Below are 26,031 nucleotides of genomic sequence, written 5' to 3'. Positions count from 1 at the left end.
GCTTACCCACTGTTTTTTCCATATTTGTACTTGCGGCTGTTCAATTTTCAGTCCATTAACACCCTATCTGTACTAATGCTTTGTCTTTCAACACACCATTAACATATTGTTTGCCTTTGCTCCTCGACCTTCTGGTCAGCTATTCTGTGACTCTCTGTCCTATCTACACCTTCTCCTTTGTTATCTCTTGCCCCACCCCTGCTTTACTTGCTTATAACCTTTTACATTTCTAATATTTGCCAGTTCTGATGAAGGGTCACTGACCTGAAACGTTAACTCTGCTTTTCTCTCCACAGATGCTACCAGACCTGCTGAGTATTTCCAGCTTTTCTTGTTTTTATTTCAGATTTCCAGCATCCTCAGTATTTTGCTTTTATTATATGAGGAGCAGATGGAATGTGTAAAATTCACTTCTTGGATCTTTAAAGGAGTCGTGCTGGATCTTGACAAGGAGTTGAGAGGTTTGTCAGGAGGAATCCTGCTTCAGTAATGCGGCTGTAGTTTCAGCCCCTTTTGGGCTGCAGAATGACCTGGAGCTGGAGGACAGGCAGCAGACGGGGAAGCAGTGTATAGTGGGAGGAGAACAAACATAGGAACAGGAGTAGGCCATTCAACCCCTCGAGCCTGTTCCGCCATTCAATAAGATCATGGCTGATCTGTGACCTAACTCCCTATACCTGCCTTTGCCCCATATCCATTAATACCTTTAATTAACGAAAATCTATCAATCTCAGATTTAAAATTAATAATTAATCCAGCATCAATTACTGTTTGCAGAAGAAAGTTTCAGACTTCTACCACACTTTGTGTTCAGAAATGTTTCCTAATTCCACTCCTGAAAGATCTGGCTCTAATCTTTTGACTCTGCCCCTTCTCCTAGACTCCCTGACCAGTGGAAATAGTTTCTCTCTAGCGACCCTATCTAGAAGAGGGGGAGGAGGCAGTGAGGGGCCCTTCAGGACCCCTTCATAATGCGTGCTCAGCCTCTGGTACCCCTAAGTTGTCACACATCATTACAGTTACTCCACAAATTCCCAACTTTGATTTATTCTTTCATGGAATTTGGGCAGCAGTGGAAAGGCCAGCATTTGTTGCCCATCCCTAATTGCCCTTGACAACTGAGTGGTTTGTGAACCCGCATTCCTGCAGGATCCATGTTTACCTTTGATAATCTTTTTACACATCTATAGAAGCTTTAAAATGTGTTACCATGTGTTTTGCTAGTTTACTCTCATATTCTCTTTTCTCTTCCTTTATCAATTTCAGAGGGTAGTAAAGGGTTAACCACATTGCTGTGGATCTGGAGTCACATGTAGGCCAGACCAGGTAAGGACAGCAGATTTCTTTCGCTAAAGGACATTAGTGAACCAGATGGGTTTTTACAACAATCGACAACAGTTCCAGGGCACCATTAAGACGACCTTTCAATTCCAGATTTTATTATTGATTAATTAAATGTATTAATTAATTAAATTAAAATTCCACCAGCTGCCATGGTGGAATTTGTACCCGTGTCCCCAGGGCATTAGCCTGGGCCTCTGGATTACGAGTCCAGTGACATCACCATCTCCCCGAATCCAAATCCAGCTGCTAAATACCATCACTGTGTCCTCGACCTGAAATAAAAGCCGCCAACGAAAATCCATTCCCTGACAACTTTACCCAATTATTATTTATCCAATAATACAAACAAAACATAATTAATTACCTTGTGCATTCCCTCATTCCCTTAGTGCTTGTCTTGTGGGTGCCTTGGCCTGTCCTAGTGCTCCTATACAGTGCTAATCTGGTGGCTGTAGCATGGCTGGTGGAAGGCTGCTGACTTTCACTGGGACGTGACCCTGCAGGACACCCTCGAGCAGCTCTGGACCCTGCAGGACACTGTCGAGCAACTCTGGACCCTGCAGGACACGGTCGAGCAGCTCTGGACCCTGCAGGACACCCTCAAGCAGCTCTGGACCCTGCAGGACACCCTCGAGCAGCTCTGGACCCTGCAGGACATGGTGAAGCAGCTCTGGACCCCGCAGGACACGGTCAAGCAGCTCTGGATCCTGCAGGACACCCTCGAGCATCTCTGGACCCTGCAGGCCACTGTCGAGCAACTCTGGACACTGCAGGACACCCTCGAGCAGCTCTGGACCCTGCAGGACACTGTCCATCAGCTCTGGACCATACAGGACACTGTCGAGCAGCTCTGAACCCTGCAGGACACTGTCAAAACAAACAAAGAAACAATGAAAATTACAGCACAGGAACAGGCCCTTCGGCCCTCCAAGCCTGCGCCGATCCAGATCCTCTATCTAAACATGACGCCTATTTTCTAAGGGTCTGTATCTCTTTGCTTCCTGCCCATTCATGTATCTGTCTAGATACATCTTGAAAGACGCTATCGTGCCCGCGTCTACCACCTCCGCTGGCAACGCGTTCCAGGCACCCACCACCCTCTGCGTAAAGAACTTTCCACGCATATCCCCCCTAAACATTTCCCCTTTCACTTTGAACTCGTGACCCCTCGTAATTGAATCCCCCACTCTGGGAAAAAGCTTCTTGCTATCCAACCTGTCTATACCTCTCTCATGATTTTGTACACCTCAATCAGGTCCCCCTCAACCTCCGTCTTTCTAACGAAAATAATCCTAATCTACTCAACCTCTCTTCATAGCTAGCGCCCTCCATACCAGGCAACATCCTGGTGAACCTCCTCTGCACCCTCTCCAAAGCATCCACATCCTTTTGGTAATGTGGCGACCAGAACTGCACGCAGTATTCCAAATGTGGCCGAACCAAAGTCCGATGCAACTGTAACATGACCTGCCAACTCTTGTACTCAATACCCCGTACGATGAAGGAAAGCATGCCGTATGCCTTCTTGACCACTCTATTGACCTGCGTTGCCACCTTCAGGGAACAATGGACCTGAACACCCAAATCTCTCTGCACATCAATTTTCCCCAGGACTTTTCCATTTACTGTATAGTTCACTCTTGAATTGGATCTCCCAAAATGCATCACCTCGCATTTGCCCTGATTGAACTCCATCTGCCATTTCTCTGCCCAACTCTCCAATCTATCTATATTCTGCTGTATTCTCTGACAGTCCCCTTCACTATCTGCTACTCCACCAATCTTAGTGTCATCTGCAAACTTGCTAATCAGACCACCTATACTTTCCTCCAAATCATTTATGTATATCACAAACAACAGTGGTCCCAGCACGGATCCCTGTGGAACACCACTGGTCACACGTCTCCATTTTGAGAAACTCCCTTCTACTGCTACTCTCTGTCTCCTGTTGCCCAGCCAGTTCTTTATCCATCTAGCTAGTACACCCTGGACCCCATGCGACTTCACTTTCTCCATCAGCCTACCATGGGGAACCTTATCAAACGCCTTACTGAAGTCCATGTATATGACATCTACAGCCCTTCCCTCATCAATCAACTTTGTCACTTCCTCAAAGAATTCTATTAAGTTGGTAAGACATGACCTTCCCTGCACAAAACCATGTTGCCTATCACTGATAAGCCCATTTTCTTCCAAATGGGAATAGATCCTATCCCTCAGTATCTTCTCCAGCAGCTTCCCTACCACTGACGTCAGGCTCACCAGTCTAAAATTACCTGGATTATCTCTGCTACCCTTCTTAAACAAGGGTACAACATTAGCAATTCTCCAGTCCTCCGGGACCTTACCCGTGTTTAAGGATGCTGCAAAGATATCTGTTAAGGCCCCAGCTATTTCCTCTCTCGCTTCCCACAGGAACCTGGGATAGATCCCATCCGGACCTGGGGACCTGTCCACCTTAATGCCTTTTAGAATACCCAACACTTCCTCCCTCCTTATGCCGACTTGACCGAGAGTATTCAAACATCTGTTCCTAACCTCAACATCCGTCATGTCCCTCTCCTCGGTGAATACCGTTGCAAAGTACTCGTTTAAAATCTCACCCATTTTCTCTGAGTCCACACATAACATTCCTCCTTTGTCCTTGAGTGGGCCAATCCTTTCTCTAGTTACCCTCTTGCTCCTTATATATGAATAAAAGGCTTTGGGATTTTCCTTAACCCTGTTTGCTAAAGATATTTCATGACCCCTTTTAGCCCTCTTAATTCCTCGTTTCAGATTGCGCCTACAATCCGGATATTCTTTCAAAGCTTCGTCTTTCATTAGCCGCCTAGACCTTATGTATGCTTCCTTTTTCCTCTTAGCTAGTCTCACAATTTCACCTGTCATCCATGGTTCCCTAATCTTGCCATTTCTACCCCTCATTTTCACAGGAACATGTCTCTCCTGCACGCTAATCAACCTCTATTTAAAAGCCTCCCACATATCAAATGTGGATTTACCTTCAAACAGCTGCTCCCAATCTACATTCCCCAGCTCCTGCCGAATTTTGGTATAGTTGGCCTTCCCCCAATTTCGCACTCTTCCTTTAGGACCACTCTCGTCTTTGTCCATGAGTATTTTAAAACTTACGGAATTGTGATCACTATTCCCAAAGTAGTCCCCGACTGAAACTTCAACCACCTGGCCGGGCTCATTCCCCAACACCAGGTCCAGTATGGCCCCTTCCCGAGTTGGATTATTCACATACTGCTCTGGAAAACCCTCCTGGATGCTCCTTACAAATTCTGCTCCATCTAGACCTCTAACACTAAGTGAATCCCAGTCAATGTTGGGAAAATTAAAATCTCCTATCACCACCACCCTGTTGCTCCTACATCTTTCCATAATCTGTTTACATATTTGTACCTCTATCTCACGCTCGCTGTTGGGAGGCCTGTAGTACAGCCCCAACATTGTTACCGCACCCTTCCTATTTCTGAGTTCTGCCCATATTGCCTCACTGCTCGAGTCCTCCATAGTGCCTTCCTTCAGCACAGCTGTGATATCCTCTTTGACCAGTAATGCAACTCCTCCACCCCTTTTACCTCCCTCTCTATCCCGCCTGAAGCATCGATATCCTGGGATATTTAGTTGCCAATCATGCCCTTCCCTCAACCAAGTCTCAGTAATAGCAATAACATCATACTCCCAGGTACTAATCCAAGCCCTAAGTTCATCTGCCTTACCTACTACACTTCTTGCATTAAAACAAATGCACCTCAGACCACCAGTCCCTTTATATTCATCATCTGCTCCCTGCCTACTCTTTCCCTTAGTCACACTGACTTCATTATCTAGTTCCTTACAGGCTTTAGTTACTATCTCCATACTGTCCACTGACCTCCTCATTTGGTTCCCATCCCCCTGCCACATTAGTTTAAACCCTCCCCAACAGCGTTAGCAAATGCACCCCCAAGGACATTGGTTGCAGTCCGGCCCAGGTGTAGACCGTCTAATTTGTAATAGTCCCACCTCCCCCAGAACCGGTCCCAATGTCCCAAAAATCTGAACCCCTCCTTCCTGCACCATCTCTCAAGCCACGCATTCATCCTGACTATTCTTTCATTTTTACTCTGACTATCACGTGGCACTGGTAGCAATCCTGAGATTACTACCTCTGAGGTCCTACTTTTTAACTTGGCTCCTAACTCCCTAAATTCTGCTTGTAGGACCTCATCCCATTTTTTACCTATATCATTGGTGCCTATGTGCACAATGACAACTGGCTGTTCACCCTCCCCCTTCAGAATGTTCTGCAGCCGATCTGAGACATCCCTGACCCGTGCACCTGGGAGACAACATACCATTCGGGAGTCTCGTTTTCGACCACAGAACCACCTATCTACTCCCCTTACAATCGAATCCCCTATGACTATAGCCCTTCCACTCTTTTTCCCGCCCTTCCGAACAGCAGAACCAGGCACGGTGCCATGAACCTGGCTACTGCTGCCTTCCCCTGGTGAGCCATCTCCCTCAACAGTATCCAAAACGGTATACCTGTTTTGGAGGGAGATGACCGCAGGGGACACCTGCCCTGCCTTCCTGCTCTTTCTCTGCCTTTTGGTCACCCATTCCCTTTCTCCCTCAGCAATCCTAATCTGCGGTGTGACCAATTCGCTAAACGTGCTATCCACGACCTCCTCAGCATCGCGCATGCTCCAAAGTGAGTCTATCCGCAGCTCCAGAGCCATCATGCGTTCTAACAAGAGCTGCAGCTGGACACACTTCCTGCACGTGAAGGAGTCAGGGTCATCAGCCATGTCCCTGAGCTCCCACATTGAGCAAGAGGAGCATGACACGGGTCTGAGATCTCCTGCCATTTTTAATCTTAAGCTTGACTTAGTTAAATGAAAAAGGAACAAAAGCTTTTTACCAATCACACGATAAAAAAAAAGAGAAATAGAAAAAGCCTTACCTTATCTACAAACCACCGAGTCCTTTTTTTTTTGGTTAGAGGAGGAGGGCGGGTGGGAGACACTACAGGTGTAGTGTCTCAGGTTAAGAAACGGCCCAAATATATAGTGTTTCACTTACCCAGCAGCCCCCTGGTCTCTGCCGAAAACAAAAGGAAATTAAGTTTACTTTGAAACTGACCTTCCCAGCTGATCACTTGCTCGCACTCTCTGCTCCCGAATAAGCTGCTGCAATGAAAGCTATTGTTTGATGGCACTGTCGACGACACCTTCCATCACTTTACTGATGATTGAGTGTATACTGATAGGGCAGTAATTGGTTGGATTGGATTTGTCCTGCTTTTTGTGGATAGGGCATACCTGGGTAATTTATTTATTTATGTGGCTACTCCAATTCAGTTTCTGGTCAATGGTAACATGCTACAAAGTCTAAGAAAAGGAATGTAACCGGACGGACCACCCAGCATCGACCTAGGCACCGGAAATGACAATGACAAATCCAGTCCTGTCGACCCTGCAAAGTTCTCCTTACTACATCTGGGGACTTGTGCCAAAGTTGGGAGAGCTGTCCCACAGACTGGTCAAGCAACGGCCTGTCATTATCATACTCATGTAATCTTACCCTAACAGACAATGTCTCAGACACTGCAATCAATATCCCCAGGTATGTCCTGTCACACAGGCAGCACAGTGGTATGCAGTCGGGAGGGAGTTACCCTGGGACTCCTCAACTTCTGGACCCCATGAAGTCTCAGGGCATCAGGTCAAACATGGGCAAGGAAACCTCCTGCTGATTACCACCTACTGCCCTTCCTCAGCTGATGAGTCAGTACTCCTCCATGTTGAACAGCACTTGGAGGAAGCACTGAGGGTGACAAGGGCACAGAATGTACTCTGGGTGGGGGACTTCAATATCCATCATCAAAACTGGCTCGGTAGCAACACTGCTGACCGAGCTGGCCAAGCCCTCAAAGACATAGCTGCTAGATTGAGTATGCGGCAGGTGGTGAAGGAACCAACAAGAGGGAATTAACCTACTCGTCCTCACTAATCTGTCTGTCGCAGGTGCATCTGTCGATGAATGTATTTCCAGGATTGACAACTGCACAGTCCTTTTGGAGACTGAGTCCCATCTTCACACTATCCTGTTGTGTGGCACTATCACCGTGTTAAATGGGATAGATTAATGGAAAATTTAATGCAGGTGTTCACAATTATTAAGGGTTCTGATACAGTAATTAAGGAGAAACTGTTTCCAGTGCGGGAGGGTCGGTAACCAGAGGGACACAGATTTAAGGTAATTGGCAAAAGACCCAGAGGGGGAGATGAGGAGAATGTTTTTACACAGTGAGTTGTTGTGATCTGGAACGCGCTGCCTGAAAGGGCGGTGGAAGCAGATTCAATAGTAACTTTCAAAAGGGAATTGAATAAATACTTGAAAAGGAAAAAAAAATTGCAGGGCTATGGGGAAACAGCTGGGGAGTGGGACGAATTGGATAGCTTTTTCAAACAGCCAGTACAGCCATGATGGGCCGAATGGCCTCCTTCTGTGCTGTATCATTCAATGCACTTAGGTGTGTGTTGCTGTATATCTATAGAAAATAAGATATGTAAAACATGCAAACAATATACTTTGGACAATTTCAAGGTCAGTAAGGGGAGAAGATCCCACTTCCTGTGAGTGACCAGATACTTAGACTAGAGGAATAATCAGGAAACTTGCTGTCAGATCTGTCGACCATTTCGAGAAACATTTCACAACCTTTTGAAGAGAGACTGAATCTCATTACCCTTTAACCAGCCGTACAGTGTCGTGTAAAAGAGGAATGCAGAACATATAATCAGCTTTTATGACTTTCCATTGTGGGGAATTTGACTGTGACTGGGTGAGATCAGTAATAAAACGATAAGGACATGAAGCAAAGGTTGGGATAAGGAGTTGATTTAGCACTAACAGCCTCCTCCCTCAGAATGTTTAGTTTCCGGTTCCTTTGACGGTTTTAACAGAAACAAGAAGTTGAGACTGGGAAGGTTTGGGTTCACTAACTGGGACTGTCAATTCTTCATTTACCGAACTGTGTAGGGAATCTTCAGCGTCTGTGAGACAATGGACTCAAGCCTCACATTTCCTGCCTCCCGCAACTTGTTGTTCATCCTGTTAGCAGTCCTTCAGGTGATTGGTGTTGTTGAGAACAAATGTTCTGTCAATCAGGGTAAGCTGCACTTTTCATACAACATGACAGTAAAGCAATTGCCTTTGTTTGTAAGCTATTTGCACTAAAATGTTATTTTTCTCTTTCTTTAGCTTGTTGTGTTCCAAAAAGTCCTATGCGCGTGGAGGAGAATAACCCAATGGGATTTGTCGTCAGTAATATAACAATAAATGAACCTCCAGTTACAATATCAGACCCGGCTGCTGTGCCTGAGGTTGCTGTAGTCGGGAGCACCCTACAGCTCACAACATCAATTGATTTTGAGGTAATTATCTGACAGCAAAGAATGTTTTGTTCAGTATAAGCATCCCTGCCCCTGAGCCAGAAGATGGAGGGCTGAATCCCACTCCACACATCCCAGGGAGACAGGGTTCCAGCCAGACCCAGGGAGACAGGGCTCCAGAAGGTCCCAGGGAGACAGGGCTCCAGACAGACCCAGGGAGACAGGGCTCCAGACAGACCCAGGGAGACAGGGCTCCAGACAGACCCAGGGAGACAGGAGTCCAGAAAGTCCCAGGGAGACAAGGGTCTAGACAGACCCAGGGCGACAGGAACTCCAGTTAGACACAGGGAGACAGGAGTCCAGACATTCCCAGGGAGACAGGAGTCCGGACCTTCCAAGGGAGACAGGGGTCCAGACAGTCCCATGGAAACAAGGGTCTAGACAGACCCAGGGAGACAGGAACTCCAGTTAGACACAGGGAGACAGGAGTCCAGACATTCCCAGGGAGATAGGAGTCCAGACAGTCCCAGGGAGACGGGAACTCCAGACAGACCCAGGGAGACATGGGTCCAGACATTCCCAGGGAGACAGGGGTCCAGACAGTCGCAGGGAGATGGGAACTGCAGAGAGACACAGGGAGACAGGGGTCCAGACAGTCCCAGAGAAACAGGGTTCCAGACAGTCCCAGGGAGACAGGGTTCCAGACAGTCCCAGGGAGACAGGGGTCCAGACAGTCGCAGGGAGACGGGAACTCCAGAGAGACACAGGGAGACAGGGGTCCAGACAGTCCCAGAGAGACAGGGTTCCAGACAGTCCCAGGGAGACAGGGGTCCAGACAGTCCCAGGGAGATAGTGGTCCAGAAAGTCCCAGGGAGACAACGGTCTAGACAGACCCAGGGAGACAGGAACTCCAGTTAGACACAGGGAGACAGGAGTCCAGACATTCCCAGGGAGACAGGAGTCCGGACAGTCCCAGGGAGACGGGAACTCCAGACAGTCCCAGGGAGACATGGGTCCAGACAGTCCCAAGGAGACAGGAACTCCAGGCAGTCGCAGGGAGATGGGAACTCCAGAGAGACACAGGGAGACAGGGGTCCAGACAGTCCCAGGGAGACAGGGGTCCAGACATTCCCAGGGAGACAGGAGTCCAGAAGGTCCCAGGGAAACAGGGGTCCAGACAGTCCCAGAGAGACAGGGTTCCAGACAGTCCCAGGGAGACAGGGTCCCAGACAGTCCCAGGGAGACAGGGGTCCAGACAGTCCCAGGGAGACAGGGGTCCAGACATTCCCAGGGAGACAGGAGTCCAGAAGGTCCCAGGGAGACAGGGGTCCAGACAGTCCCAGAGAGTCAGGGTTCCAGACAGTCCCAGGGAGACAGGGTCCCAGACAGTCCCAAGGAGACAGGGGTCCAGACAGTCCCAGGGAGACAGGGTCCCAGACAGTCCCAGGGAGACAGGAGTCCAGAAGGTCCCAGGGAGACAGGGGTCCAGACAGTCCCAGGGAGACAGGAGTCCAGAAGGTCCCAGGGAGACAGGGTCCCAGACAGTCCCAGAGAGACAGGGTTCCAGACAGTCCCAGGGAGACAAGGTTCCAGACAGTCCCAGGGAGACACGGGTCCAGACAGTCCCAGGGAGACGGGAGCTCCAGACATCCTGGCAAGTAAATTCTGCGTTTATATCCAACGGGGTAGCTGTATCTCCTGGAGTCACTGACTCTCCCTCACCCCCGCTGGGGTCTGCTTCCACAGGGGCTGAGAGAAGACGATGTGTAATCTGCTAAGTATCAATGATGTGGAGGTGAGAGAGAGCTGAATATCAGAGTTATATAGCTAGATGTGACCTGAGATTCAGTTCCCTTATTTAAAGTATCATGGGGAGGAAGGTTTGACTCTGAATCTGTCAACCAGTGTCTGAGTTGGTAAATACGCAGTTCACACACAGTGCAGAATGAGTGTCCAATGTGTGTGAGTGGTCGCTGGGTCGTGCTGCAGAGTTTGCAGTGTTTCTGTTTGAACTAAGGTGATTAGAGTGTGGTGTGATAGACAAGATTAAAATGACGATGACGTGGGATGGAGTAGAAAGAAACATTGTTTCCAGTGATTGAGAAATCTACAATGAGTGAAGATAGATATAAAATTTAATTTAAGATATTTAAGAAAATATTTTTCACCAGTAAATGATGGGTCTGAAATGACCTCCCAATTTCCCAGTCTGGCGGCCAGAAAGTGTGGCTCCTGCCCAATACTGGATAAGGCAGATGTGCTGACATCAGGAGCACACAGAAACATTTAAGAACACAAGACATAGGAGCAGGAATAGGCCATGGGAGCCCTCGAGGCCGTTCCACCATTCAACACCATCACAGCTGAGCTTCTACATCAATTCCACTTTCCTGCACTATCCCATATCCCTTGGTTCCCTTGGTTTCCAAAAATCTACCAATCTCAGCCTTGAATATACTCAACGACTGAACATCCACAACCCTCTGGGATAGAGAATTCCAAAGATTCACAAGCCTCTGAGTGAAGAAATTTCTCCTCAATTCAGACCCAAAGAGACATTAACTGATTAAGTGAATGGGTAAAACTGTGGCAAATGGATTTCAATGTAGGCAAATGTGCGTTCATCCACTTTAAACCTAAGAAGGATAGAACAGGGAACTTTCTAAATGGTGAAAAGCTGGAAACAGTGGGAGGTCCAAAGAGACTTGGAGATCCAGGTACACAGATCATTAAAATGTCATGAATAGGTACAGAAAATAATCAAAAAAGCTCATGGAATGCTGACCTTTATATATCAAGGACTAGAATACAATGGGGTAGAAGTCATGCTTCAGCTATACAAAGCCCCGGTTAGACTACACCTGGAGTTACTGGGAGCAGTTCTGGGCACCACACGTTAGGAAGGATATACTGGCCTTGGACAGAGTGCAGTGTAGGTTTACCAAAATGATACCCGGGCTCCAAGGGTTAAATTACGAGGAGAGATTACACAAACTAGGGTTGTATTCCCTGGAATTTAGAGCATTAAGGGATGATTTGTTCGAAGTTTTCAAGATATTAAGGGGAACAGATAGGTAAAGAAAAACTATTTGCACTGGTTGAGGAGTCTAGGACTAGGGACATGGTCTAAAAATTAGAGCCAGACCTTCCAGGAGTGAAATTAGGAAACACTTCCAGACACAAAGGCCGTGATTTTACGTGTCTCCCTGCCCCCGAGCCAGGATCAGAAGCGGGGGCCAGGGGGCAAGGGGGTTGGGGGGTCAGATAGTTCATCATCTCCCTGGGCTACAGTGATCCTCCCAGGGGTGGGATAGGCTGATGTCGGCCTTCCCACCCAGAGGCAAATTGAGGGCCTAAAGTGGCCTATTAATGGCTAATTAGGGGCTTCTTCCCACTGCCGCTGGGGGGGAAGGGCCTCTGCCACATGGGAGGCTGCCTTGCAAAATGAGGTGCTCTCCCTGCAGGCTATTGGGGGGGGTCCCTCCTTTGTGGGAAATTTGTTGTCCACGGAGGACCCCCATCGGGAGCCAATTCATATCCCGAGATCCCCCTTCCCCTGGACCGCAAGACCATCCCCTCACCCTGCCTCGCCGGGGCCTTCTGGACTGGCCTCGACAACCCTACCTCACCTACCTCTGGTCCGGGGTTTCAGTGCTGGGCCTGTGTCCGAGGCCTCTGCACAACCAGCAGTGGCCACCGCTCCCAGTGGTGCTGCCAATACTGCTAAGCTGCCAGCCCTGTGATTGGTCGGCAGCTCTTGGAGGCGGGATCCCCTCTTTAAAGGGATGTGTATCTAGTCTCCTAAAAATTTACAAAAAAAAGTCAGGAGGATTGCTCCGGGGGTGGGGGGGAGGTGGGGGGAGGCAGAGGTGGGGGGAATGGGGGGGAGGCAGAGGTGGGGGGGATGGGTTGGGGGAGGCAGAGGTGGGGGGGATGGGGGGGGAGGCAGAGGTGGGGGGAATGGGGGGGGAGGCAGAGGTGGTGGGGATGGGGGGGGAGGCAGAGGTGGTGGGGATGGGGGGGAGGCAGAGGTGAGGGGGATGGGGGGGTGGGTGGAGGCAGAGGTGGGGCTCCCCCTGCCTTGTTGGCCTGCACCGGGAGCCCCGCCTCCAGCAAAAACTCCAGTCCGAAGGATGGCAGAAGTTTGGAACTCTCTTCCGGAAACGGGAATTGATGCCAGATCAATTGTTAATTTTAAATCTGAGATTGATAGATTTTTGCTATCCAAAAGTATGAAGGGATATGGGGCAAAGGTGGGGACGTGGAGTTAGGTGACAGATTAGACATCATCTCATTGAATAGTGGAACAGGACTGAGGGGCTAAATGGTCTCCTCCTGTTCCGATGTCCCTATCCCTTTATCATGAGACCATGACCCTATTTTCTAAATTCCTCAGTCAGGGGCAAGAACCTCTCAGTGTCTGCCCTGTCAAACCCTTACTGAATCTGATAGACTTCAGTGAGATCACCCTTTCTTTTAAATTGCAGGAAATATTGGCCCAATCTACTCAATCTCTCCTCATAAGACAAGCCAAGAATCAACCTAGTGAACTTACTTTACACTGCCTCTTGGCCAAGTATATCCTTCCTTAGGTGAGGAGACCAATACTGTACACAATACTCCAGGAGTACTCTCACCAATGCCCTGTACCATTTCAGCAAGACTTCCTTATTCTTATACGCCAAAACTCTTATAATAAACTAAGATACCATTTAAATTCCTTATGGATGCAAATTAGGGCATGCAACATTCTCACCCAATGCCACACTCGCTCAGCACAGCAGGGGCGGGTGTGTAACTGGCAGGAAAGGCACCTGAATATCACCACCCCACCCCTGCCTCTCTCAGCAACCTCTCCTGGTGCCTTCCAGTGCCCTCCCACATCCCTGTCTCCCCAGTGTCCCTCCCCAGTGTCCTCCCCAGTGTCCTCCCACATCCCTCCCTCCCCAGTGTCCTCCCCAGTGTCCTCCCCAGTGTCCACCCACATCCCTCCCTCCCCAGTGTCCTCCCCAGTGTCCTCCCCAGTGTCCACCCACATCCCTCCCTCCCCAGTGTCCCTCCCCAGTGTCCTCCCACATCCCTCCCTCCCCAGTGTCCTCCCACATCCCTGTCTCCCCAGTGTCACTCCCCAGTGTCCCTCCTAAGTGTCCTCCCCAGTGTCCTCCCACATCCCTGTCTCCCCAGTGTCCCTCCCCAGTGTCCCGGCGGCACAGTGGCGCAGTGGTTAGCACTGCAGTCTCACAGCTCCAGGGACCCGGGTTCGATTCTGGGTACTGCCTGTGTGGAGTTTGCAAGTTCTCCCTGTGTCTGCGTGGGTTTCCTCCGGGTGCTCCGGTTTCCTCCCACAAGCCAAAAGACTTGCAGGTTGGTAGGTAAATTGGCCATTATAAATTGTCACTAGTATAGGTAGGTGGTAGGGAAATATAGGAACAGGTGGGGATGTTTGTTAGGAATATGGGATTAGTGTAGGATTAGTATAAATGGGTGGTTGATGGTCGGCACAGACTCGGTGGGCCGAAGGGCCTGTTTCAGTGCTGTATCTCTAATCTAATCTAATCCCTGTCTCCCCAGTGTCCCTCCCCAGTGTCCCTCCCCAGTGTCCTCCCACATCGCTGTCTCCCCAGTGTCCCTCCCCAGTGTCCCTCCCCAGTGTCCTCCCACATCGCTGTCTCCCCAGTGTCCCTCCCCAGTGTCCCTCCCCAGTGTCCTCCCACATCGCTGTCTCCCCAGTGTCCCTCCCCAGTGTCCTCACACATCCCTGTCTCCCCAGTGTCCTCCCACATCCCTGTCTCCCCAGTGTCCCTCCCCAGTGTCCTCCCACATCCCTGTCTCCCCAGTGCCCTCCCACATCCCTGTCTCCCCAGTGTCCCTCCCCAGTGTCCCTCCCCAGTGTCCTCCCACATCCCTGTCTTCCCAGTGCCCTCCCACATCCCTGTCTCCCCAGTGTTCCTCCCCAGTGTCTCTCCCCAGTGTCCTCCCACATCCCTGTCTCCCCAGTGTCCTCCCCAGTGTCCTCCCCAGTGTCCTCCCACATCCCTCCCTCCCCAGTGTCCCTTCCCAGTGTCCTCCCACATCCCTCCCTCCCCAGTGACCTCCCACATCCCTGTCTCCCCAGTGTCCCTCCCCAGTGTCCCTCCCCAATGTCCTCCCACATCCCTGTCTCCCCAGTGTCTCTCCCCAGTGTCCTCTCCAGTATCCTCCCACATCCCTGTCTCCCCAGTGTCCCTCCCCAGTGTCCCTCCTCAGTGTCCTCCCACATCCCTGTCTCCCCAGTGTCCCTCCCCAGTGTCCCTCCTCAGTGTCCTCCCACATCGCTGTCTCCCCAGTGTCCCTCCCCAGTGTCCTCACACAACCCTGTCTCCCCAGTGCCCTCCCACATCCCTGTCTCCCCAGTGTCCCTCCGCAGTGTCTCTCCCCAGTGTCCTCCCACATCCCTGTCTCCCCAGTGTCCCTCCCCAGTGTCCCTCCCCAGTGTCCTGCCACATCCCTGTCTCCCCAGTGTCCCTCCCAGTGTCCTCCCACATCCCTGTCTCCCCAGTGCCCTCCCACATCCCTGTCTCCCCAGTGTCCCTCCCCAGTGTCCCTCCCCAGTGCCGTCCCACATCCCTCCCTCCCCAGTGTCCCTCCCCAGTGTCCCTCCCCAGTGTCCTCCCACATCCCTGTCTCCCCAGTGTCCCTCCCCAGTGTCCTCCCCAGTGTCCTCCCACATCCCTGTCTCCCCAGTGTCCCTCCCCAGTGTCCTCCCCAGTGTCCTCCCACATCCCTGTCTCCCCAGTGTCCCTCCCCAGTGTCCCTCCCCAGTGCCCTCCCACATCCCTCCCTCCCCAGTGTCCTCCCACATCCCTGTTTCCCCAGTGTCCCTCCTCAGTGTCCTCCCCAGTGTCCTCCCACATCCCTGTCTCCCCAGTGTCCCTCCCCAGTGTCCTCCCCAGTGCCCTCCCACATCCCTGTCTCCCCAGTGTCCCTCCCCAGTGTCCTCCCACATCCCTGTCTCCCCAGTGTCCCTCCCCAGTGTCCTCCCCAGTGCCCTCCCACATCCCTGTTTCCCCAGTGTCCCTCCTAAGTATCCTCCCACATATACAGTAAATGGAAAAGTCCTGGGGAAAATTGATGTCCAGAGAGATTTGTGTGTTCAGGTCCACTGTTCCCTGAAGGTGGCAACGCAGGTAAATAGAGTGGTCAAGAAGGCATACGGCATGCTTTCCTTCATCGGACGGGGTATTGAGTACAAGAGTTGGCAGGTCATGTTACAGTTGTATCGGACTTTGGTTCGGCCACATTTGGAATACTGCGTGCAGTTCTGGTCGCCACATTACCAAAAGGATGTGGATGCTTTGGAGAGGGTGCAGAGGAGGTTCACCAGGATGTTGCCTGGTATGGAGGGTGCTAGCTATGAAGAGAGGTTGAGTAGATTAGGATTATTTTCATTAGAAAGACGGAGGTTGAGGGGGGACCTGATTGAGGTGTACAAAATCATGAGAGGTATAGACAGGGTGGATAGCAAGAAGCTTTTTCCCAGAGTGGGGGATTCAATTACTAGAGGACACGAGTTCAAAGTGAAAGGGGAAAAGTTTAGGGCGGATATGCGTGGAAATTTCTTTACGCAGAGGGTGGTGGGTGCCTGGAACACGTTGCCAACGGAGGTGGTAGACGCGGGCACGATAGCGTCTTTTAAGATGTAACTAGACAGATACATGAATGGGCAGGAAGTAAAGAGATACAGACCCTTAGAAAATAGGCGACATGTTTAGATAGAGGATTTGGATCGGCGCAGGCTTGGAGGGCCGAAGGGCCTGTTCCTGTGCTGTAATTTTCTTTGTTCTTTGTTCTTTTGTTCACATCCCTGTCTCCCCAGTGTCCCTCCCCAGTGCCCTCCCACATCCCTGTCTCCCCAGTGTCTCTCCCCAGTGCCCTCCACATCCCTCCCTCCCGAGTGTCCTCCCTCATCCCTGTCTCCCCAGTGCCCTCCCACATCCCTGTCTCCCCAGTGTCCCTCCCCAGTGTCTCTCCCCAGTGCCCTCCGCATCCCTCCCTCCCCAGTGTCCTCCCTCATCCCTGTCTCCCCAGTGTCCTCCCACAACCCTGTCTCCCCAGTGTCCCTCCCCAGTGCCCTCCCACATCCCTGTCTCCCCAGTGTCCCTCCCCAGTGCCCTCCCACATCCCTGTCTCCCCAGTGTCCCTCCCCAGTGTCTCTCCCCAGTGCCCTCCACATCCCTCCCTCCCCAGTGTCCTCCCTCATCCCTGTCTCCCCAGTGTCCTCCCACATCCCTGTCTCCCCAGTGTCCCTCCCCAGTGTCCCTCCCCAGTGTCCTCCCACATCCCTCTCTCCCCAGTGCCCTCCCACATCCCAGTCTCCCCAGTGTCCCTCCCCAGTGTCCTCCCCAGTGTCCTCCCACATCCCTGTCTCCCCAGTGTCCCTCCCCCGTGTCCCTCCCCAGTGTCCTCCCACATCCCTGTCTCCCCAGTGTCCCTCCCCCGTGTCCCTCCCCAGTGTCCTCCCACATCCCTGTCTCCCCAGTGCTCTCCCACATCCCTGTCTCCCCAGTGTCCCTCCCCAGTGTCCCTCCCCAGTGTCCTCCCACATCCCTGTTTCCCCAGTGTCCCTCCCCAGTGTCCCTCCTAAGTGTCCTCCCACATCCCTGTCTCCCCAGTGTCCCTCCCCAGTGTTCCTCCCCAGTGTCCTCCCACATCTCTGTCTCCCCAGTGTCCCTCCCCAGTGTCCCTCCCCAGTGTCCTCCCACATCCCTGTTTCCCCAGTGTCCCTCCCCAGTGTCCCTCCTAAGTGTCCTCCCACATCCCTGTCTCCCCAGTGTACCTCCCCAGTGTTCCTCCCCAGTGTCCTCCCACATCCCTGTCTCCCCAGTGTCCCTCCCCAGTGTTCCTCCCCAGTGTCCTCCCACATCCCTGTCTCCCCAGTGTCCCTCCCCAGTGTTCCTCCCCAGTGTCCTCCCACATCTCTGTCTCCCCAGTGTCCCTCCCCAGTGTCCCTCCCCAGTGTCCTCCCACATCCCTGTTTCCCCAGTGTCCCTCCCCAGTGTCCCTCCTAAGTGTCCTCCCACATCCCTGTCTCCCCAGTGTACCTCCCCAGTGTTCCTCCCCAGTGTCCTCCCACATCCCTGTCTCCCCAGTGTCCCTCCCCAGTGTCCTCCCACATCCCTGTTTCCCCAGTGTCCCTCCCCAGTGTCCCTCCTAAGTGTCCTCCCACATCCCTGTCTCCCCAGTGTCCCTCCCCAGTGTTCCTCCCCAGTGTCCTCCCACATCTCTGTTTCCCCAGTGTCCCTCCCAGTGTCCCTCCCCAGAGTCCTCCCACATCCCTGTTTCCCCAGTGTCCCTCCCCAGTGTCCCTCCTAAGTGTCCTCCCACATCCCTGTCTCCCCAGTGTCCCTCCCCAGTGTTCCTCCCCAGTGTCCTCCCACATCCCTGTCTCCCCAGTGTCCCTCCCCAGTGTTCCTCCCCAGTGTCCTCCCACATCCCTGTCTCCCCAGTGCTCTCCCACATCCCTGTCTCCCCAGTGTCCCTCCCCAGTGTCCCTCCCCAGTGTCCTCCCACATCCCTGTTTCCCCAGTGTCCCTCCCCAGTGTCCCTCCTAAGTGTCCTCCCACATCCCTGTCTCCCCAGTGTCCCTCCCCAGTGTCCCTCCCCAGTGTCCTCCCACATCCCTGTCTCCCCAGTGCTCTCCCACATCCCTGTCTCCCCAGTGTCCCTCCCCAGTGTCCCTCCCCAGTGTCCTCCCACATCCCTGTTTCCCCAGTGTCCCTCCCCAGTGTCCCTCCTAAGTGTCCTCCCACATCCCTGTCTCCCCAGTGTCCCTCCCCAGTGTCCCTCCCCAGTGTCCTCCCACATCCCTGTCTCCCCAGTGCTCTCCCACATCCCTGTTTCCCCAGTGTTCCTCCCCAGTGTCCTCCCACATCCCTGTCTCCCCAGTGTCCCTCCCCAGTGTTCCTCCCCAGTGTCCTCCCACATCCCTGTCTCCCCAGTGTCCCTCCCCAGTGTTCCTCCCCAGTGTCCTCCCACATCTCTGTCTCCCCAGTGTCCCTCCCCAGTGTCCCTCCCCAGTGTCCTCCCACATCCCTGTTTCCCCAGTGTCCCTCCCCAGTGTCCCTCCTAAGTGTCCTCCCACATCCCTGTCTCCCCAGTGTACCTCCCCAGTGTTCCTCCCCAGTGTCCTCCCACATCCCTGTCTCCCCAGTGTCCCTCCCCAGTGTCCTCCCACATCCCTGTTTCCCCAGTGTCCCTCCCCAGTGTCCCTCCTAAGTGTCCTCCCACATCCCTGTCTCCCCAGTGTCCCTCCCCAGTGTTCCTCCCCAGTGTCCTCCCACATCTCTGTTTCCCCAGTGTCCCTCCCAGTGTCCCTCCCCAGAGTCCTCCCACATCCCTGTTTCCCCAGTGTCCCTCCCCAGTGTCCCTCCTAAGTGTCCTCCCACATCCCTGTCTCCCCAGTGTCCCTCCCCAGTGTTCCTCCCCAGTGTCCTCCCACATCCCTGTCTCCCCAGTGTCCCTCCCCAGTGTTCCTCCCCAGTGTCCTCCCACATCCCTGTCTCCCCAGTGCTCTCCCACATCCCTGTCTCCCCAGTGTCCCTCCCCAGTGTCCCTCCCCAGTGTCCTCCCACATCCCTGTTTCCCCAGTGTCCCTCCCCAGTGTCCCTCCTAAGTGTCCTCCCACATCCCTGTCTCCCCAGTGTCCCTCCCCAGTGTCCCTCCCCAGTGTCCTCCCACATCCCTGTCTCCCCAGTGCTCTCCCACATCCCTGTCTCCCCAGTGTCCCTCCCCAGTGTCCCTCCCCAGTGTCCTCCCACATCCCTGTTTCCCCAGTGTCCCTCCCCAGTGTCCCTCCTAAGTGTCCTCCCACATCCCTGTCTCCCCAGTGTCCCTCCCCAGTGTCCCTCCCCAGTGTCCTCCCACATCCCTGTCTCCCCAGTGCTCTCCCACATCCCTGTTTCCCCAGTGTCCCTCCCCAGTGTCCCTCCTAAGTGTCCTCCCACATCCCTGTCTCCCCAGTGTCCCTCCCCAGTGTCCCTCCCCAGTGTCCTCCCACATCCCTGTCTCCCCAGTGCTCTCCCACATCCCTGTCTCCCCAGTGTCCCTCCCCAGTGTCCCTCCCCAGTGCCCTCCCACATCCCTGTCTCCCCAGTGTCCCTCCCCAGTGCCCTCCCACATCCCTGTCTCCCCAGTGTCCCTCCCCAGTGTCCCTCCCCTGCCCCACCACACCCTGAAAATGTGAGCCATTTTGTTTTGAGGCACTGAACGAGCCAAATGGGACTGATAGTGCAGCATTACACACAAGCAGCATTCCGAGACACTCGCACAATCATACTGTATTTATGTGAAAGTTCTCAGAATATGTCCTTGATGATGTTGTGGACACTCTCACGTGAAAATATTTGTTTCAAATGGTCATCCTGAGTGTTTGTAACCATTTGCTTTTTGGAATGATACATAAAAAATAATAAAATTTATATCTTGCTGTGTCCAATGTTCTCTGACAGAATCTGAAAACTCCTGTTCTGCTCTTCAACTTAGAGTGTGGAATGACACTGGTAAGTTAAACTCTTCCATTAATAATTGAGAATCTGATTGAATTCTATGCATAAAGAAAACACCCTGAAGTCACCTCGACCAATTTCACAGTACAATATAATAAATGTTTTTATAAGCATATAACTAAATAGCACAGAAGGAGGCCATTCAGCCTATTGTGAGGTGAGAGTGACTGCCCTTGACATCAAGGCAGCATTCGACTGAGTATGGCATCAAGGAGCCTTAGCAACACTGGAGTCAATGGGAATCAGGGGGAAAACTCTCCGCTGGTTGGAGTTATACCTAACGCAAAAGAAGATGGTTGTAGTTGTTGGAGTCAATCTTTTCAGCTCCAGGAGTTCCTCGGGGTAGTGTCCTGGGCCCAACCATCTTCAGCTGCTTCATCAATGGCCTTCCTTCAATCAGAAGGTCAGAAGTGGGGATGTTCGCTGATGATTGCACAATGTTCAGCACCATTCGCGACTCCTCAGATACTAAAGCAGCCCATGTCCACATGCAGCAAGACCTGGACAATATCCAGGCTTGGGCTGCTAAGTGGCAAGTAACATTCGTGCCACACAAGTGCCAGGCGATGAGCATCTCAAACAAGAGAGAATCTAACCATCTCCCTTTGATATTCAATGGCATTACCATCTGTGAATCTCCCACTAACAACATCCTGCACTACGCCCCGAGTGCAGATTGAATCTTACATTCAGTTTGAGGGAGAGAAGAGTGGGTCTACGACTAGTATTTTAAACTTAAATAAGGGTAATTATGAGGGCATGAAAGCAGAGCTAGCTAAAGTGAACTGGCAAAGTAGGTTAAGGGATAGGTCAATAGAGATGCAGTGGCAGACATTTAAGGGGATATTTCAGAATACACAGAATAGATACATTTCAACTAGAAAGAAAAATTCCAAGGGGAGGACCCATTATCCGTGGTTAACTAATAAGATAAGCCGTCCATCCCAGATATTAGGCTAGTCAACCTTCTCTGAACTGCTTCCAACGCATTTACATCCTTCCTGAAATAAGGAAACCAATACAGCACACAGTACTCCAGATGTGGTCTCACCAGTGCCCTGTATAACTGAAGCATAACCTCCCTAGATTTGTACGCTCTGTCCCTCCCTGTCACAGTCTGTTTATCTTTTCCAATATTAATACCTTTCTCTCTTGCCTTGTCTCTACTCTTTGATTGACCACATTTTTCCAAATTTGATCCCTTGCCCCCACTATTTAGTTTAAAACCCTCTCTACTTCCCTAGTTACATGGCTCGCTGGTACACTGCTCCCAGCACGGTTCAGGTGTAGACAGTCCCAACAGTACAGCCCTCACTTTCCCCAGTACTGGTGCCAGTGTCCCATGAACCGGAACCTACTTCTACACACCAGTCTTTGAACCACGCATTCATTTCTCTAATCTTATTTGCCTTACTCCAATTTGCACATGGTTTAGGTAATAATCCAGAGATTATTACCTTTAAGGTTTTGCTTCTTAATATGGTGCCAAGTGTTATGACCAAGGCGGGAGTAATGCACTGTTAATTCAGTCCCGCTACTCCACAGATCATAGCATATCAAATAAAGTTTCCCACCTACCAAAGAATAGCCAAATTAAACACTGTATTTTTCTCTCAGAGTAAAGCACACCAAACCAGGTTTCTTTATTAGGGATGGGCAATAAATACTGGCATAGCTAGTGACGCCCACTTCCTATGAATGAATAAAAACAAAATTAGAATCATAGAATTTTAAGGCACAGAAAGAGGCCACTTGGCCCTCTATTAGATCTTCTCTTAACCTTCTCTGCTCTAAGGAGAACAATCCCAGCTCTCCAGTCACTCCACATTAACTGAAGTCTCTCATTCCTGGCACCATTCCAGTAAATCTCCTCTGCACCCTCTCCAAGGCCTTGTCATCCTTCCGAAAGTGTGGTGCCCGGAATTGGCCAGAATACTCCAGCTGAACTAATGCTTTATAAATGATTAACATAACTTCCTTGCTTTTGTACTCTATGCCTATGTTTATAAAGCCAAAGAGCCTGAATGCCTTCTCAAACTTCTTCAACGATTGATGTACATACACCCCAGGTCTCTCAGTTCCTGCACTCCCTTTCAAATTAGACCATAATGATATATGTTACACATGAACATCTGTGTAACAAGTTTTAATTATCCAATTAATGCTGAGCATTTCAAAGATTATTATTGACAAGAAACATATTGAAGACTAATCCTTTGTTTGACGAATGCGATTTTACAATTTCTTCTCATTTACAGGAAATGCTACCCTTAATTATTGAGATCAGAAATGTCAATGACAATCCTCCCATGTTCCCGGAGAAGGTGTTAAATTTAAACATTAGTGAGGTAAGAGAACTATTTTGTTTCTTTTTCCATTCACTGGAATGTAATATTTCCACATGGTCAGTGTCATGTCCAATATGGCAGACAGCGTACACTTATTCTGCGCTGCACGTATGCCACCTGTTCTATAGAACCATAGAATAGTTACAGCACAGAAGGAGGCCATTCGGCCCGTCATGTCTGTGCCAGCTCCCTGCAAGAGCCACTCAACTAGTCCCAGTCTCCTGCCTTTTCCCCATAGCCCTGGAATTGTTTTCTTTTCAGATAATTATTCAATTCTCTTTTCAAGGCTATGATTGAATCTGTCTGCATCAACTCTCAGACAGTGCATTCCAGACCTTAACACTCACTGTACCTGCCTCCACCACACTCTCAGACAGTGCATTCCAGATCCTAAACACTCACTGAACCTGCCTCCACCACACTCTCAGACAGTGCATTCCAGATCCTAAACTCTCACTGAACCTGCCTTCACCGCACTCTCGGGCAGTGCATTCCAGATCCTAAACACTCACTGAAACTGCCTCCACTACACTCTCAGACAGTGCATTCCAGATCCTAAACACTCACTGAACCGGCCTCCACCACACTCTCAGACAGTGCATTCCAGATCCTAAACACTCACTGAACCTGCCTCCACCACACTCTCAGACAGAGCATTCCAGATCCTAAACTCTCACTGAACCTGCCTCCACCGCACTCTCAGACAGTGCATTCCAGATCCTAAACACTCACTGAACCTGCCTCCACCACACTCTCAGACAGTGCATTCCACATCCTAAACACACACTGAACCTGCCTCCACCACACTCTCAGATAGTACATTCCAGATCCTAAACAGACACTGAACCTGCCTTCACCACACTCTCAGACAGTGCATTCCAGATCCTAAACACTCACTGAACCTGTCTCCACCACACTCTCAGGCAGTGCATTCCAGATCCTAAACACTCACTGAACCTGCCTCCACCACACTCTCAGACAGTGCATTCCAGATCCTAAACACTCACTGAACCTGCCACCACCACACTCTCAGATAGTGCATTCCAGATCATAAACACTCACTGAACCTGCCTCCACCACACTCTCAGACAGTGCATTCCAGATCCTAAACACTCACTGAACCTGCCTCCACCACACTCTCAGACAGTGCATTCCAGATCCTAAACACTCACTGAACCTGCCACCACCACACTCTCAGATAGTGCATTCCAGATCATAAACACTCACTGAACCTGCCTCCACCACACTCTCAGACAGTGCATTCCAGATCCTAAACACACACTGAATCTGCCTCCACCACACTCTCAGACAGTGCATTCCAGATCCTAAACACTCACTGAACCTGCCTCCACCACACTCTCAGACAGTGCATTCCAGATCCTCAACACTCACTGAACCTGCCTCCACCACACTCTCAGACAGTGCATTCCAGATCCTAAACACTCACTGAACCTGCCACCACCACACTCTCAGGCAGTGCATTCCAGATCCTAAACACTCACTGAACCTGCCTCCACCACACTCTCAGACAGTGCATTCCAGATCCTAAACACTCACTGAACCCGCCTCCACCACACTCTCAGGCAATGCATTCCAGATCCTAAACACTCACTGAACCTGCCTCCACCACACTCTCAGATAGTACATTCCAGATCCTAAACACACACTGGACCTGCCTTCACCACACTCTCAGACAGTGCATTCCAGATCCTAAACACTCACTGAACCTGTCTCCACCACACTCTCAGGCAGTGCATTCCAGATCCTAAACACTCACTGAACCTGCCTCCACCACACTCTCAGACATTGCATTCCAGATCCTAAACACTCACTGAACCTGCCTCCACCACACTCTCAGACAGTGCATTCCAGATCCTCAACACTCACTGAACCTGCCTCCACCACACTCTCAGACAGTGCATTCCAGATCCTAAACACTCACTGAACCTGCCACCACCACACTCTCAGGCAGTGCATTCCAGATCCTAAACACTCACTGAACCCGCCTCCACCACACTCTCAGGCAGTGCATTCCAGATCCTAAACACTCACTGAACCTGCCACCACCACACTCTCAGGCAGTGCATTCCAGATCCTAAACACTCACTGAACCTGACTCCACCACACTCTCAGACAGTGCATTCCAGATCCTAAACACTCACTGAACCTGCCTCCACCACACTCTCAGGCAGTGCATTCCAGATCCTCAACACTCACTGAACCTGCCTCCACCACACTCTCAGACAGTGCATTCCAGATCCTAAACACTCACTGAACCTGCCACCACCACCCTCTCAGGCAGTGCATTCCAGATCCTAAACACTCACTGAACCTGCCACCACCACACTCTCAGGCAGTGCATTCCAGATCCTAAACACTCACTGAACCTGACTCCACCACACTCTCAGACAGTGCATTCCAGATCCTAAACACTCACTGAACCTGCCACCACCACACTCTCAGATAGTGCATTCCAGATCATAAACACTCACTGAACCTGCCTCCACCACACTCTCAGACAGTGCATTCCAGATCCTAAACACTCACTGAACCTGCCTCCACCACACTCTCAGACAGTGCATTCCAGATCCTAAACACTCACTGAACCTGCCACCACCACACTCTCAGATAGTGCATTCCAGATCATAAACACTCACTGAACCTGCCACCACCACACTCTCAGGCAGTGCATTCCAGATCCTAAACACTCACTGAACCTGCCTCCACCACACTCTCAGACAGTGCATTCCAGATCCTAAACACTCACTGAACCCGCCTCCACCACACTCTCAGGCAGTGCATTCCAGATCCTAAACACTCACTGAACCTGCCTCCACCACACTCTCAGACAGTGCATTCCAGATCCTAAACACTCACTGAACCTGCCTCCACCACACTCTCAGATAGTACATTCCAGATCCTAAACACACACTGGACCTGCCTTCACCACACTCTCAGACAGTGCATTCCAGATCCTAAACACTCACTGAACCTGTCTCCACCACACTCTCAGGCAGTGCATTCCAGATCCTAAACACTCACTGAACCTGCCTCCACCACACTCTCAGACATTGCATTCCAGATCCTAAACACTCACTGAACCTGCCTCCACCACACTCTCAGACAGTGCATTCCAGATCCTCAACACTCACTGAACCTGCCTCCACCACACTCTCAGACAGTGCATTCCAGATCCTAAACACTCACTGAACCTGCCACCACCACACTCTCAGGCAGTGCATTCCAGATCCTAAACACTCACTGAACCCGCCTCCACCACACTCTCAGGCAGTGCATTCCAGATCCTAAACACTCACTGAACCTGCCACCACCACACTCTCAGGCAGTGCATTCCAGATCCTAAACACTCACTGAACCTGACTCCACCACACTCTCAGACAGTGC

At 51.2% G+C, this 26,031-nt stretch overlaps 1 protein-coding gene across 6 annotated transcripts in view; it reads left to right on the top strand.

Annotated features, from left to right (window-relative positions):
• The first annotated feature begins 8,104 nt into the window (after positions 1–8,104).
• Positions 8,105–26,031, top strand: part of LOC137377218 (cadherin-related family member 5-like) — a 251,555-nt gene continuing 233,628 nt past the window's right edge. For 3 of the 6 annotated variants that reach the window (XM_068046751.1, XM_068046752.1, XM_068046749.1), the window contains exons 1-4: positions 8,105–8,512; positions 8,605–8,777; positions 20,222–20,272; positions 22,537–22,626. In XM_068046751.1, coding sequence (XP_067902852.1) covers positions 8,407–8,512; positions 8,605–8,777; positions 20,222–20,272; positions 22,537–22,626 — 420 coding nt within the window. In that variant the 5' untranslated portion in view covers positions 8,105–8,406. The remainder of the gene's footprint in view (positions 8,513–8,604; positions 8,778–20,221; positions 20,273–22,536; positions 22,627–26,031) is intronic. The other 3 variants (XM_068046754.1, XM_068046753.1, XM_068046750.1) reach the window with 2 other exon arrangements.

The sequence above is a fragment of the Heterodontus francisci genome, chromosome 14 (genome assembly GCF_036365525.1).
Source record: "Heterodontus francisci isolate sHetFra1 chromosome 14, sHetFra1.hap1, whole genome shotgun sequence".
In the NCBI taxonomy this organism is placed as follows: domain Eukaryota; kingdom Metazoa; phylum Chordata; class Chondrichthyes; order Heterodontiformes; family Heterodontidae; genus Heterodontus; species Heterodontus francisci.
This window is presented reverse-complemented; position numbering and strand designations above follow the sequence as displayed.